This window comes from Cebus imitator, unplaced genomic scaffold, assembly GCF_001604975.1.
Source record: "Cebus imitator isolate Cc_AM_T3 unplaced genomic scaffold, Cebus_imitator-1.0 Scaffold42, whole genome shotgun sequence".
NCBI lineage: Eukaryota > Metazoa > Chordata > Mammalia > Primates > Cebidae > Cebus > Cebus imitator.
Genome location: NW_016107357.1, coordinates 8,595,158 through 8,607,756, shown reverse-complemented (window position 1 = coordinate 8,607,756; position 12,599 = coordinate 8,595,158). Strand labels below are relative to the sequence as shown.

General features: G+C 41.2%; 1 protein-coding gene and 1 long non-coding RNA gene across 2 annotated transcripts; one reads left to right on the top strand and one right to left on the bottom strand.

The window, feature by feature from the left end:
* Nucleotides 1–2,415: 2,415 nt before the first annotated feature.
* On the bottom strand, nucleotides 2,416–10,069 carry LOC108302741 (histone H3.3A). The gene is made up of 3 exons (XM_017526439.1): nucleotides 9,793–10,069; nucleotides 8,486–8,639; nucleotides 2,416–3,073 (listed from the first exon to the last, which is right to left on the bottom strand). Exons 1-3 carry the CDS (start codon nucleotides 9,918–9,920, stop codon nucleotides 2,945–2,947), a joined length of 411 nt encoding a protein of 136 aa, XP_017381928.1. The 5' UTR covers nucleotides 9,921–10,069; the 3' UTR covers nucleotides 2,416–2,944.
* Nucleotides 10,070–10,253: 184 nt separating this feature from the next.
* LOC119470836 lies at nucleotides 10,254–11,773 on the top strand. Its single transcript, XR_005199804.1, has 2 exons — nucleotides 10,254–11,007; nucleotides 11,674–11,773. It is a non-coding gene; the product is annotated as an uncharacterized LOC119470836 (long non-coding RNA).
* The last annotated feature ends 826 nt before the right edge of the window (nucleotides 11,774–12,599 follow it).

Genomic DNA, 12,599 nt, shown 5'->3' with positions numbered 1-12,599 from the left:
AGGCAGAGGCAGGAGAATCGCTTGAACTCAGGAGGCAGTTTCAGTAAGCCAAGATCATGCCATTGCACTCGAGCCTGGGCAACAAAATCGAAACTCTTGTCTCAAAAAAAAAGGCAAGCAAGAAAAAGAAAATAGATAGCAGCTTGGATTAGGGCAGTAGATGTGGTAAGCGGGTTTCCGATGCCTTTTTGGAGGAAGAGCCTAAGAGAATAGGTGATGGGAATGGAATTAAGGGGGCAGGTTATGACTGAGCAGGTGAGCAGCATGGTCTTTGGACATAGGCTTTTCTTGTCATTTCTAAAACATCGCCCTCAATCCTAATTTTGTTTCTTACCCCCACCCACCATTTGTTTCTCCCACTGCCAAGACTTCAACTTCTACAATCCCTGGGAAATTAACTGCTCTGATTTATTCTACATGATCACTTGAGAATGGCCTTGGATTTAGCGTATCTGGGGACAAAGTCTATCTCCTCCATTTGCCATTTCTTCACCTGTAAAATAGAGCATAAAACAGGACCCACTTCATTGGGTTGTTGAGAATTAAATTTTGAGTTCCAGCATACTTTTGCATCCTCAGCATTCAGCAGGCCCTCAATATATTTGCAAATTTGAATGTATTTCCTCTTAAAGATTCTAGACTGTCAAGAAGGGCAAGAGCTTGGGCATTGTGCAAGCACTTACCTATTCGTAATAACTGAGATTCCCATTTGGTTAATGTTTTCAAATTCCTAAAGATTCTTCCAGTTATAGTATTCCCGACTTTTTCCTAAGACATTTACCTGAATTTTTATCTTAAAATATAATTTTCTGGGGTTTTTCATCTGTCAAGTCAACTTAGACTTTAGGGAACTTTTCTGAAATCTTAAAAGGTGTTTATTGGCTACTTAAGTTACTTTGCTATTCAAAAGCTGAAACAAAGTGGTGATTTTACCTAGTCTCCATACATTTTGAGCTCAATTCCAATTCCCTTTTTTTTCTGGGTGGAATTGTCATATACCAGCTCTGAAGCATCACAGGAAAGAGGATTATCAGCCTAATAGTTACTGAGCCAGGGATCAATGAGCTGGCAGATCCGCACCTGAGTCAAAGGATAGCCCTGTGCTCAAAACTACTAAGCATATTGGTCAGGTCCTAGTCAATTAAAAATGTCTTCCCAAATTCCACTGCCTCATTTGTAAGTATTAACAAGTTACCTACTTTCTAGGAATACATGCCCAATATTAACACAGCATAATGAAACAAATTTAATAAAATGACATTTGTGTACATAACACAGAGTGCCAAGTTCATCTTTGTACTTTTTTCTATTTTATAATGTACAACTTACTGTCTTATACCTGGACAATGACCATGTAGTACTATGTTTAAACCAATTGAAATTTTGCTTAAAAAAAGAATTAACTGTTAACAATCATTCATGGGCAATAAAAAAATGTACTTTTAGCACACAAAAATTTTTGGAGTATTTAGGATTCCAAGAACTCAAAGGACTGTATCATCCACTTGTAAATAACTGGTCCTTATCAGATTCCAGCAGGTAACATTAACTTCCTCCCTTAATGGAGACATCTACTTTTTCTTCTGAGTGTTTTTCATTAAAAGGCCTACCATTTGGTCCTTTGCACTGAAAAACTGGACTAAACAGAATATTCAACTACTGAGAAAGTACCAAGCATTACCAGTACTTCCCCATATATGCAAAAGATCACACTGAAAACTAGGATGCATGCTAACAAAATCAGGCTCTTAGAAATAATTCTCCCATTAAAGAATTTTATAGTCACCTATAGTCGAAACATTAAGTTACAGCTAAAACGTTTAAGAGCAGTAAGAATGCAAGCCCAATGTTGTATCTTATTGACACCAAGCCTATTCTTAGCACAGTGATTAACATTTCAAACACTCAAACATTACAACTAATGGGATCTATCAAGTCTTAAGAAGGTTATTATCCTCATTTCACATTAATCATACCAATACCAAATAAAACAGGGCTAAGAATTAACCATTAGTGCTTAAGTAAGTTCAGGGTTAATGAATACAGACCATCTTAATATAGCCAGATCTTGAATCCATTAATTTTTTAGCTAAAGACTGTTACATACTTCCATGTTATTAAACATTTATGAAAGTTGAATCTACTTACAGATTCCACTATTTCCAGGTGATCCTGTTGACTAGCTTTTAGAATTAATTCGTTCAGAGGACAACATATCCGAAGAGTTAAGATCATTAGGTTTTGGCAATCTTCTAAGAATTAAAGCCAGTATTCATTTCCTTTTGCCAACAAGCCCATACTTTCCTCACCTCTCAGTCTTGTCTCAGATATAAAGTGACAAGGAAAGCACTTACTACTAACATTATTTTGAACATGAATTGTGGGGCAAGGCTGATAATAAAGACCAAAAGCAGGTATAGTTTAATGTATTTTAATAGCAAACTTACAGGAACAGCACAGAAGACAGACAACATTAAAAACATGTACTTGCATGTAGGACAACTCAGTTAGAAAAGTATAGTGAATGGATGGAATCTACTGTATGATAAAAATGCTACAAACACCATTTAGTTGCCATCAATAAGAAATTTACTTGTTTTAAAAAAATCCAAATGCTGGCATTGTCCAGAAAAATTTAACAGGTTTATTTATAATTATTATAAAGTTGAACCGCTGAAACTTGTTCTCTGAAACATTTTAACTTTCATTAATGCTTTACGTCTCCGCATTTATATTAAAAATTCACACACAAATGAAAATGGAAAAACTGCCAATACCTGATTTCTGTCCCCTATTTTTCCACTCGCAATCATATACTTAGGTACCTTTTGACCCCATGGAAAAAAAATTATCTAACATTCAGAACTACCAGTAACAGGAAGAAGAGAATTTTTTTTTTTTTTTTTTTTTTTGAGAATGAAATGTTTCCCATCATAGTGGATTCTTAAGCACGCTCTCCACGTATGCGGCGTGCTAGCTGGATGTCTTTTGGCATAATTGTTACACGTTTGGCATGGATAGCACAAAGGTTGGTGTCTTCAAAAAGGCCAACCAGATAGGCCTCACTTGCCTCCTGCAAAAGGAATGAAGAAAAATTAATGGTGTAATCGCCAATAGTTAAGACCCAACTATATGAATTAAAACAAAAAGGTTTTTAAACCCTTTAAAAAAATGGCTCTGCAGGATGTTGACAATTTTATCAAATGCTTACATTTTAAAACCTGTGGGACAAAGCTCAAAGGCAGCTTATGAAAAACCCCAAAGTTTAAGCCAGTAAATCTTTATCAAGTTACACAAGTTAAACTACTTTGTTACTAAGAAACTTCAATTAATGGTAATGTGATTTCTAATAAACTGAAATGTCTCAAATAAAGCCAAGAAATCCAATTTCTTTAACATTCTCATTCTTATAAACGGAATCATGTCTAATCCAAATACCCCATCCTAGCCTAGTCTCCTCACCCTGAATCCCATTCACACAGTAGCTGAACCTCTGCCTTGCCCAGTAGTATAATACACTGAACAACTGGTTTCTATCACATGCTCATCTACCTTCTCTGTTTTATCATGAGAGTATTTTTGATTCCAGAACATTTCACAAGTTAGTTCCTTATTTATATACTTTGATCTACGCCTCAGAGATGTGCCCCTGTCCTCTACAAAGTCCCTTTTCCTCTATGTACCCCTATTTGTAACAGCATTTGTTGTTCTCTAATAGTATTTATCTCCCTTGTTTTTCCCATGTGACTAGAAGATCCTTTCAAGTTATCTTATTACTACTACCACTCAAGAATGACAGGTCTATGAATCACTCATTGACAGGCAGCTTGTGAAGAGGAAGAAGGGGCATTTCTAGTTAGAATTAACTCATAACTGAAATTGTTAGTATACTTAATAGTTGTCTGGGCTGGGCGCGGTGGCTTACGCCTATAATCCTAGCACTTTGGGAGACCGAGGCAGGTGGATCACCAGGTCAAGAGATCGAGACCATCCTAGTCAACATGGTGAAACCCCATCTCTACAAAAAAGTTGTCTGAAAAGCTGAGAATCTTTTAGTCTAAGTTAAAACATCTGCTTACTAATTTTTTTTTTTTTTGAGATGGAGTTTTGCTCTGTGGCTCAGGCTAGAGTGCAGTGGTATAATCTCAGTTCACTGCAACCTCCATCTCCCTGGCTCAAGCAATTCTCCTGCCTCAGCCTCCTGAGTAGCTGGGAGTACAGGGGTCCGCTACCACACCCAGTTAATTTTGTATTTTTAGTAAAGACAGGGTTTTCACCATGTTGGCCAGGCTGGTCTCGAACTCCTGACTTCAGGTGATCCTTCCACTTCAACCTCCCAAAGTGCTGGAATTACAGGTGTGAACCACCATCCCCGTCCTGCTTACTCATTTTGAAATGGAGAAATTACCATCTTAAAAATTAATAACAAATCCAGGCCGGGCACAGTGACTCATGCCTGTAATCCCAGCACTTTGGGAGGCCGAGGTGGGTGGATCACAAGGTTAGGCGCTCAAGACCAGCCTGACCAACAAGGTGAAACCCCATCTCTATTCAAAAAAACAAACAAAAAATCATGAATCCAACAGTTTTGGATTTGGAGCATGAAATAATAGGTTAGTCGGCCCTCTCTCTTCCTCTATAAGGAAAAATTATTTCTCTGCTCAAGATATATTAAGGGAGAAAATAGTCTTTAAGTTGCTATTTTTATCCTAAGAACACACACACAAATAACAGAGCAATTTAAGCCCTACAATGCTACATAAAACACAAAACAGGATACAGGCCTTTTTGTTTCACAAAAAAGTTTTGACTTTGCAATAAAATTATTGAGATCCCTTTAAAAGCATCATCACACCAATAATGAACTCAAATGGTTTACACTATTTTATTTTTAAAAAGTACATTTACACCTTCATTTTTTAGCCGTCATCACTACTCTTATAGAAGTTTCTTTCATTCAAATCGAACTATCTTCATGTGTGTTTCTCAGCATTTGTTATTAAGAACTAAGTCTTACTCATCTACACTTTAAGGCCCAGCTCAAGACTATTCCATGAAGGAAAAAAAAAAAAAAAAATAAGTACTCTCATTGCCAGTGCAGGCAACCCTGAACTCCTAGTTCCTTGGTGCTCACACTGACTTTGCATTATTAGCCATTTTTTGGTGCTCTTAAGTTACCTGATATTAGAATCTAATTTTATACTCAAAATACCTTGTCCTCAAGTAGATTTTCAGTATTTGCTAGTTTAAAAAACATGTTTCTATTCTATGCAATTAGTCCATCACATCTTACCTATTCCAAAGGTATTAAAAAGCAAAAGTCCTTAATAATATTCAGAGATTCGTTCTTAACCTATTTTATAAGTGGGTAGAAAGCCTAGAAAACATGGCATATTGTAGCCTCCTTAGGGGCTCACAACACATATCACTTACTAGAAGTGAAGTTTCACAGGAAAGAAAAGTTTAATTTTGCTTAACCTGGCACCTCAGGATTATGGAAAGCTGGAATGCTTTTGTGAAATGTGGCACAAGCTACTAGGTGGGCAAACCATCAGGTCCCATGATTCTGAGGCCTAGAGTGGTATCACCTAGAACTATTCAGATGTGGCATGGAGCAGCTGGGGCTCTCATAGCTCTTAGAACCTGGCTGCTAGTTTATAAGGGTTGTGTCTGGTCAGCTCTGAGAAAAGATTCAACTCCTAGAGAGGATCTGACCATAACCCATACATTTCCAATTCTATTACAAGTAACCGGAAGTCCCTTAAAACATTAAGACTGTAATGGGAATTAAAGATTGCCACATTAATTTATGACCCAGTGAATTGAGTTAACGGCAAAAGAAAAAACAAAACTACAAGAAAATAATAGTTTAGGACATTTTGAGTATATTCAATGTCTGGCTCTTTACCATTTCAAAGCAACACTGTCCATTTAACATAAGGATATTTGAGTTCAAGTTCTCAGACATTAAAGGCAAAGACTAAATTTTAAGTAGACCAATTTTTGATTACTTATGGCAAGCTGAGACTAGCTTCTCTACCATTCTCACTGGACTCCCTCCCATCCTTTAGTTGTAAAGTGTGTAATTCTAAGGCCAAAAAGAAAGTGACCTTTGGATTTCTACTTCAACTGCAATCTATTATCCTAGTCCATTAACAAATTCTCCCTCTGTTTAAGAGAACTAAAGCATATGCATAAAAAAGCAAACACAAAACACAAAAGCCTGTTACGAAGATCACTCTTTCCAATAAAGAGCTAACGCTAAGAGAACTGTGGACAGAAGAGGTGTACATTTTGCTTAAAACCAACACAACCACACTTAATGACAAATATGTAATAGTAACAATTGAAGTTTACACACGAATAATTTTAGAAAGATGAGTCTTTTACCCAGATTGTTTAGTAAACTCAATTTAAAAGGCTATATTACTGACATTTAAGCTAAAAAATGCTGCACTTTTCAAGTACGGTATTGTGTTCTTTAAGCATAGTTCTAACTAGAAAATATTAGCAGCTTTGTACCAATGCTTGGGAATCTTAGTAACATTTCTGTATTTAGTAATAAATGAAATGAGAACTGAAGATAATTGGCTATTAAAACAGAAAATAAAGTTTTAAGTAACAGAATGCAAGATTTTGTTAGTTGAAATTTCAGCAACTCACTGAGAATTTAATGGATGCCTAATCCTGGAATACACCAATCAAATGAAGTTTAGACTAACCATAGAAACAGCTCGACCAATTACACTTCAGGGTGGAATCCACCTATCAAATCTTTCTCACACATAAAGCAAAAGCCCGGCACAGCAACAGCAGCCTTGAAAATCCTCCAATGGAGTGTACTTAAGATTCTGGATACCCCCCCCACCCCTCATCAAGAGATTGATTCAGGTCTGCAATGGTGCCTAGCAATCAGCATTTTTAACGGCCCCAACTGCATGCTTCTGATGTAGGCGGTAGCTTTACTATATTCTGGGATACTTTCATCTAAAGAATCCAACCACACAATATAAAATAGGTTACTTAAGTGATTGATGTTAATTACACCTACATACCTTTATCAAGTATTCTGTAGTAATTTCAAGTTTTGGGTTTTTTTTTTTCCTTTTATTTTGCCAATACTGAAGCAACAGATGCAAAGTTTTGGTCTTGACATACAGCACAAATATCTCAAATACATAAACATCTCAAGAATAGTATTTCTCTAAATCCTGACATGCTAGAGATTAAGATTAAATTCAATATGCTCTACATTTAAGTGGAAATCCCTATTCCCCTTCAGCAAACCACAAAGCAAATCCCTGTCCCCTTACATGTCCAGTATCACCTTTAGGCACTGTTTCCCCCATCTTGCCAATCCAATCCTATCCTCCACTCACTGCTCCTCTTACATCTTAATGCATAATTCTTTAATACTGGCTCTTCCCATGGTAGATACTAAGCTCTCTCTGTATCTGTTTCTTCAGGAACTAAAGAGACATTTCTTTTATTCTAGGCACTGTTGGTTGAAATTGTTACTACAAATATAGACCTCTACTCTCAGTTCTTCTTAATGTCCTACAGCATCGATAAACCAAATCAGAGGCTTTTATTTAAATATTTTTTTTAAGTGCAATGTTTCAAAATTTTATTTTATTTTATTTTATTTTTTTGAGACGGAGTTTCACTCATGTTACCCAGGCTGGAGTGCAATGGCGCGATCTCGGCTCACCGCAACCTCCGCCTCCTGGGTTCAAGCAATTCTCCTGCCTCAGCCTCCTGAGTAGCTGGGATTACAGGCACGCACCACCATGCCCAGCTAATTTTTTGTATTTTTAGTAGAGACGGGGTTTCACCATGTTGACCAGGATGGTCTCGATCTCTTGACCTCGTGATCCACCCGCCTTGGCCTCCCAAAGTGCTGGGATTACAGGCTTGAGCCACCGCACCTGGCCTTCAAAATTTTAAATGGTATAATGAATGTGCACTAAGCCTTGGAGTCAGATGTTCAAATTATGGTTTTGCCATTTTCTATGGGCATGACCTTGAGCAGTTTAACCTTTCTGAAGTCTCAACAGTGAAGTCACAATGTCAGCTACCTGACAGGCTTGTGATTAAATGATATTAGCGGGTGGGCACAGTGGCTCATGCCTGTAATCCCAGCACTTTGGGAGGCAGAGGCAGGGGGATCACCTGAGGTCGGGAGTTTGAGACCAGCCTGACCAACACGGGAAAACCCCGTCTCTACTAGAAATACAAAATTAGCCAGGCATGGTAGTGCCAGCCTGCAATCCCAGCTACTTGGACGCTGAGGCAGAATCACTTGAACCCTGGAGGTGGAGGTTGTGGTAAACAGAGGAGGAAAAAAAAAAAATATATATATATATATATATATGTGTATATATATACACACATATATATATAAAAGCATATTCAAAAATTTTCTAGAACTGTTCTTGGTACACAACAGGAATACAAACTGAGTCTTCCCCACCCATGATTTTACCTGCAAAGCACCGATAGCTGCGCTCTGGAAGCGCAGATCTGTTTTAAAGTCCTGAGCAATTTCTCGCACCAGACGCTGGAAGGGAAGTTTGCGAATCAGAAGTTCAGTGGACTTCTGATAACGTCTAATTTCACGGAGTGCCACAGTACCAGGCCTTTAAAAAATTAACAATAAAGAAAGTTACCAAAAACATAAATAGCATAAAAAGTGGGCAGCTTTAAAGAAATGCAGTAATTTTTCAAAAAACAAACCACCCAACAATTCTTCAGCTTCAGTATCAAATTTCACTGATCAACTTATGATGACATTCAAGTCTAGCAGGAGTAACAATACCTTTAGCAAAAAGCATGAAATTAAAATACATTCTTAACAAGGAGTTTACCAAAGGCCTATTTATTTTCATTTTTTAAAGTGATATAGGTATCAAAACCTTGGAAGGTACTGTCAGGCTACTAATAAAGTTGACTCTTCTCAACTTAGCACCACTCTCCTTCCCACCTGCACCCTCTATTATCTTAACAGCCCTTAAAGATAACCAACACAACCCAATGAACTTCATTTAAAAATATACTTGTGGCATTTAAGTTCTATTTCCCAGAATACCTCTACTCTGACTACAGTTCATTCCTCAAGAATTATTAAATTTAAATACATACGATTGTGTAGTGTTCCTTCCACGTGGAAAAGTTTTTTTTTTAAGTAATTGTTAGAAAGAAATTTACCTCTCATTCTGACTGACTTCTTCCACTGTATGAGCTTTTATTTTAGGTTAATGGTAATATCTGCTGAGGCTACCTAAGTCTGAGCAACTTCTGCCCTCTAATGGCAGATGCCCTTAACAACACAGTGGCTCAGGTAGTTCACAATCCAATGAACTAATATAGAAGGAAATAAGCTAATCAAATAAACGAGGGGGTAGGAATCTTATAAAACACCCCATTTCGATTAAATCACTTTGCCAAAAGCTAGGAAAGATATCCTCAAAAGTGTATTCAAGAAGGCAACACATAACTATTTTTAAAGAATTACTAAGTTAAATAAAATGTCAATATATTCCATTATCAGTGATGTACTACGTCTCCTTAGGCCTCTAGGTCAGATTATGGCTTAAAAGTTAAACGTTTCCAATAAATCTCAATACTAAAATTTATATATATAAATGATCACACAGTACATGTATTTAAGCAGTATGTGTTCAAATAAAAAAATGTTTCTCTAAAGCAAAAAGTTTTCCTGTTATTCATCTTTTGTTAAATTATATGGATACATAAGAGAGAGACTGTCCCATTTTTTTCGTTTTTTAATACCTGTAACGATGAGGTTTCTTCACCCCTCCAGTAGAGGGCGCACTCTTGCGAGCGGCTTTTGTAGCCAGTTGCTTCCTGGGTGCTTTACCACCGGTAGATTTGCGGGCAGTCTGCTTTGTACGAGCCATGGTATAGAGACCTCCTTACTTACCCCCCTTCTCCTTCGGCTGGAGCTCGGCGAGCGAGAGGCGGCGCTGGCGTTGGAGAGCGACGGCGGCGCGGCGGCGGCTGCGAACACAATTGAAAGATGGCTGACACCGAGGCTATCCCCCAACACACGCCGCCCCGCCCCCGCGCCGCGAGCCAGCCAATCACACACAATGGAGGGAAGGCTCGGCCCCGCCCCCGCAACCCTGCTCGCGCCCCGCCCCCGCCCCTCCCCCCGCGCGCCAGTTCGCTGACGCGCGCTCGCCCCTCCCCCGCACGCCGCCTCCTCCCTCCTCCCGGCCGCCTCGCGCAGTGTGTGTACAAACACAAAAGACACGCTGAGGGGCCGCCAGCTCCCGCCGAAACTGCCGCCCGCCCCCGGCCAACCCCCGCCCCCGGCCCTACACTCCCATCCCGCTCCCGGCGCGCAAAGCGTCGAACCCCCGATGCCCGGGTTTGGGGCGCCCGGAGGGAAGCGGGGGGAGGGGACGGCGGGCGGAGGCGCGGCGGGTGAACGCCCGGCCTGTGGGCGACTAGGGCCGCGGCGGGGAGGGGAGGGAGGGGCCGCCACCGCGCGGGCCCCGGCGCGCGCCCCCGTGGAGACCCGGGCGGCAGTGGGTGGGGGAGGACGCGACCTGTCCGGTTGCCGCGCCCCAGTGGAAAACGCTCCCTAGCAGGAAGCTGGCAAATCGGAACGCGGCGTCCCGCGCCCGCTGTCGGACGGGGCCGCTGCGGCAGCGGGAGGGGTGGACCGACGGCCTCCTTCCCGCCTGCGCGACCAGCCAAGTGCGGCGGGGTCCTGCGGGGCCGGCCCGAGTCCACAGCAGACAACTTAGTGGCTCAGACTCCTGCCTGGCTCGGGCGGGCCGCCTGCGTGCGGGGCAGCCCCTCGCCAGTGCCGGCCTCCGGGATCTGGGGACCGGGCTCGCTCTCCTCCCGGGCCCTGGTGCCCGACGCAAGATGGCTGTGCCTCGTCGGCCTCTAAACAATGTGTGGAGCGCGCAGCTCCTGAACCAGGGCCCGGCGGCCTGTCCTGCCCGCCCGTGGGGGCTGTGTGATCTGTTTTCGGTAGGATTGCTTTGGAAGCATTGTCGAATATAGGATAGTCAAATGTCCGCAGCTTCTGCATAGTTTAGAAGAGGCTGACAACGGCAGGAAGAAGAAAAACATGGTTTAAGGATTAGTACATGTACCTGTTTTCCAGTTCTCAGTAGCAGAGGAAACGGATTTTCATGGCCCAAGTTATCCCATGACTTGTCATTTGATTGGGTTTGGAGCTTCTGAACCGTCCCTAGATGGTATTGACGCTTTACAACTGTGTGTGAAGGTTTTCGATGGAAGGGTCAAGCAAACATCCCATAGAGTAGTGAAGGAGGAAAATTTTAATAGATGAAGGGCAGCAACTATTATTTGTAATCTGAAGATCTCACAGAGCATCTTAGTCATAAACATTATCCCGAAACAGACTGATGGAAATCAGATATGAGGGAAGGAATGGATTTGTCCAAGGTCACTTAAATGAGGAAGAAACCTAGGAGAAAAAAAATCCAGGCGTCCTGTTTCATTATTATTTAATGAATGTTAAGTGTCCGTGGTTGTTGTGCAGAACACACATGCAGTCTCCAGTCCTATCCTAAAAGCACATATGCAATCAGCTTGGGCGCAGCTGCCAGCAAAGAATTCCTATGATTCAAGCCAAGAACAGTTATTTTGCTTGTTTTGTTTTGTTTTCAGGAAACCAAAATATTTATTGTTGGATTTATCCAGGAAGACTGTTCTACATCAGTTAAATCCATCATATCTTCAAGAAATGTTAAATGACATGAGTAATGTTCTCTTTGTATGCTGGATTTTTCAATAGCTTCTACTTCTTGGCTTTTAAAAATATTTCTAACCAAGGGTCAGACCATTTTAGGTAGAATAGTTATGATCTTAGATTATTTGAACTAACTCAGCTGTCCATTTGTGAAATGGGTATCATGTTTATCTCTATGGAGGTAGGCCACAAATTCTTTGTAGTAGGTTCAAGTACTGAAGCATCTGGAGACGTGACCGGTTACCTTCCTAGTGGCTTCAGGAAGTTTTCTCACTGAATGAATATTTATTGAGTGCCACCTCTCTGTTCAGCACAATTCAGGGGTGCTGGGAATGGAGCAGTGAATAACACAAGCAGTGTTCCTGCCCTCATGGGGCTTATGATCTCGGGAAGCACTGCTTTGCACAGGGAAGTAGCACCAGGAGGGGCAGAATAAAGAGGGGCTTTGGAGCCCCAAGATTGAGAAAACTGTAGCTAAGGAGAGAGGGAAACTGTAGAGTCTAGATAACGGGGGAGGAGAGCTGCCAGAGCAAGAAGGGATTCTCACAGGGCACCGGGGGTCAGCCCTGAATTGGTTTTACTAGAACTCAGGCCCAGCACAGTGGCTCATGTCTGTAATCCCAGCACTTGAGAGTCCGAGTCCCAGGTGGGTGGATCCCTTGAGATCAGGAGTTTGAGACCAGCCTGGCCAACATGGAAAAACCCGGTCTCTACTAAAAATATAAAGAAAAGCCAGGCGTGGTGGCTCACGCCTGTAATCCCAGCACTTTGGGAGGCTGAGGCGGGTGGATCACGAGGTCAAGAGATCGAGACCATCCTGGTCAACATGGTGAAACCCCGTCTC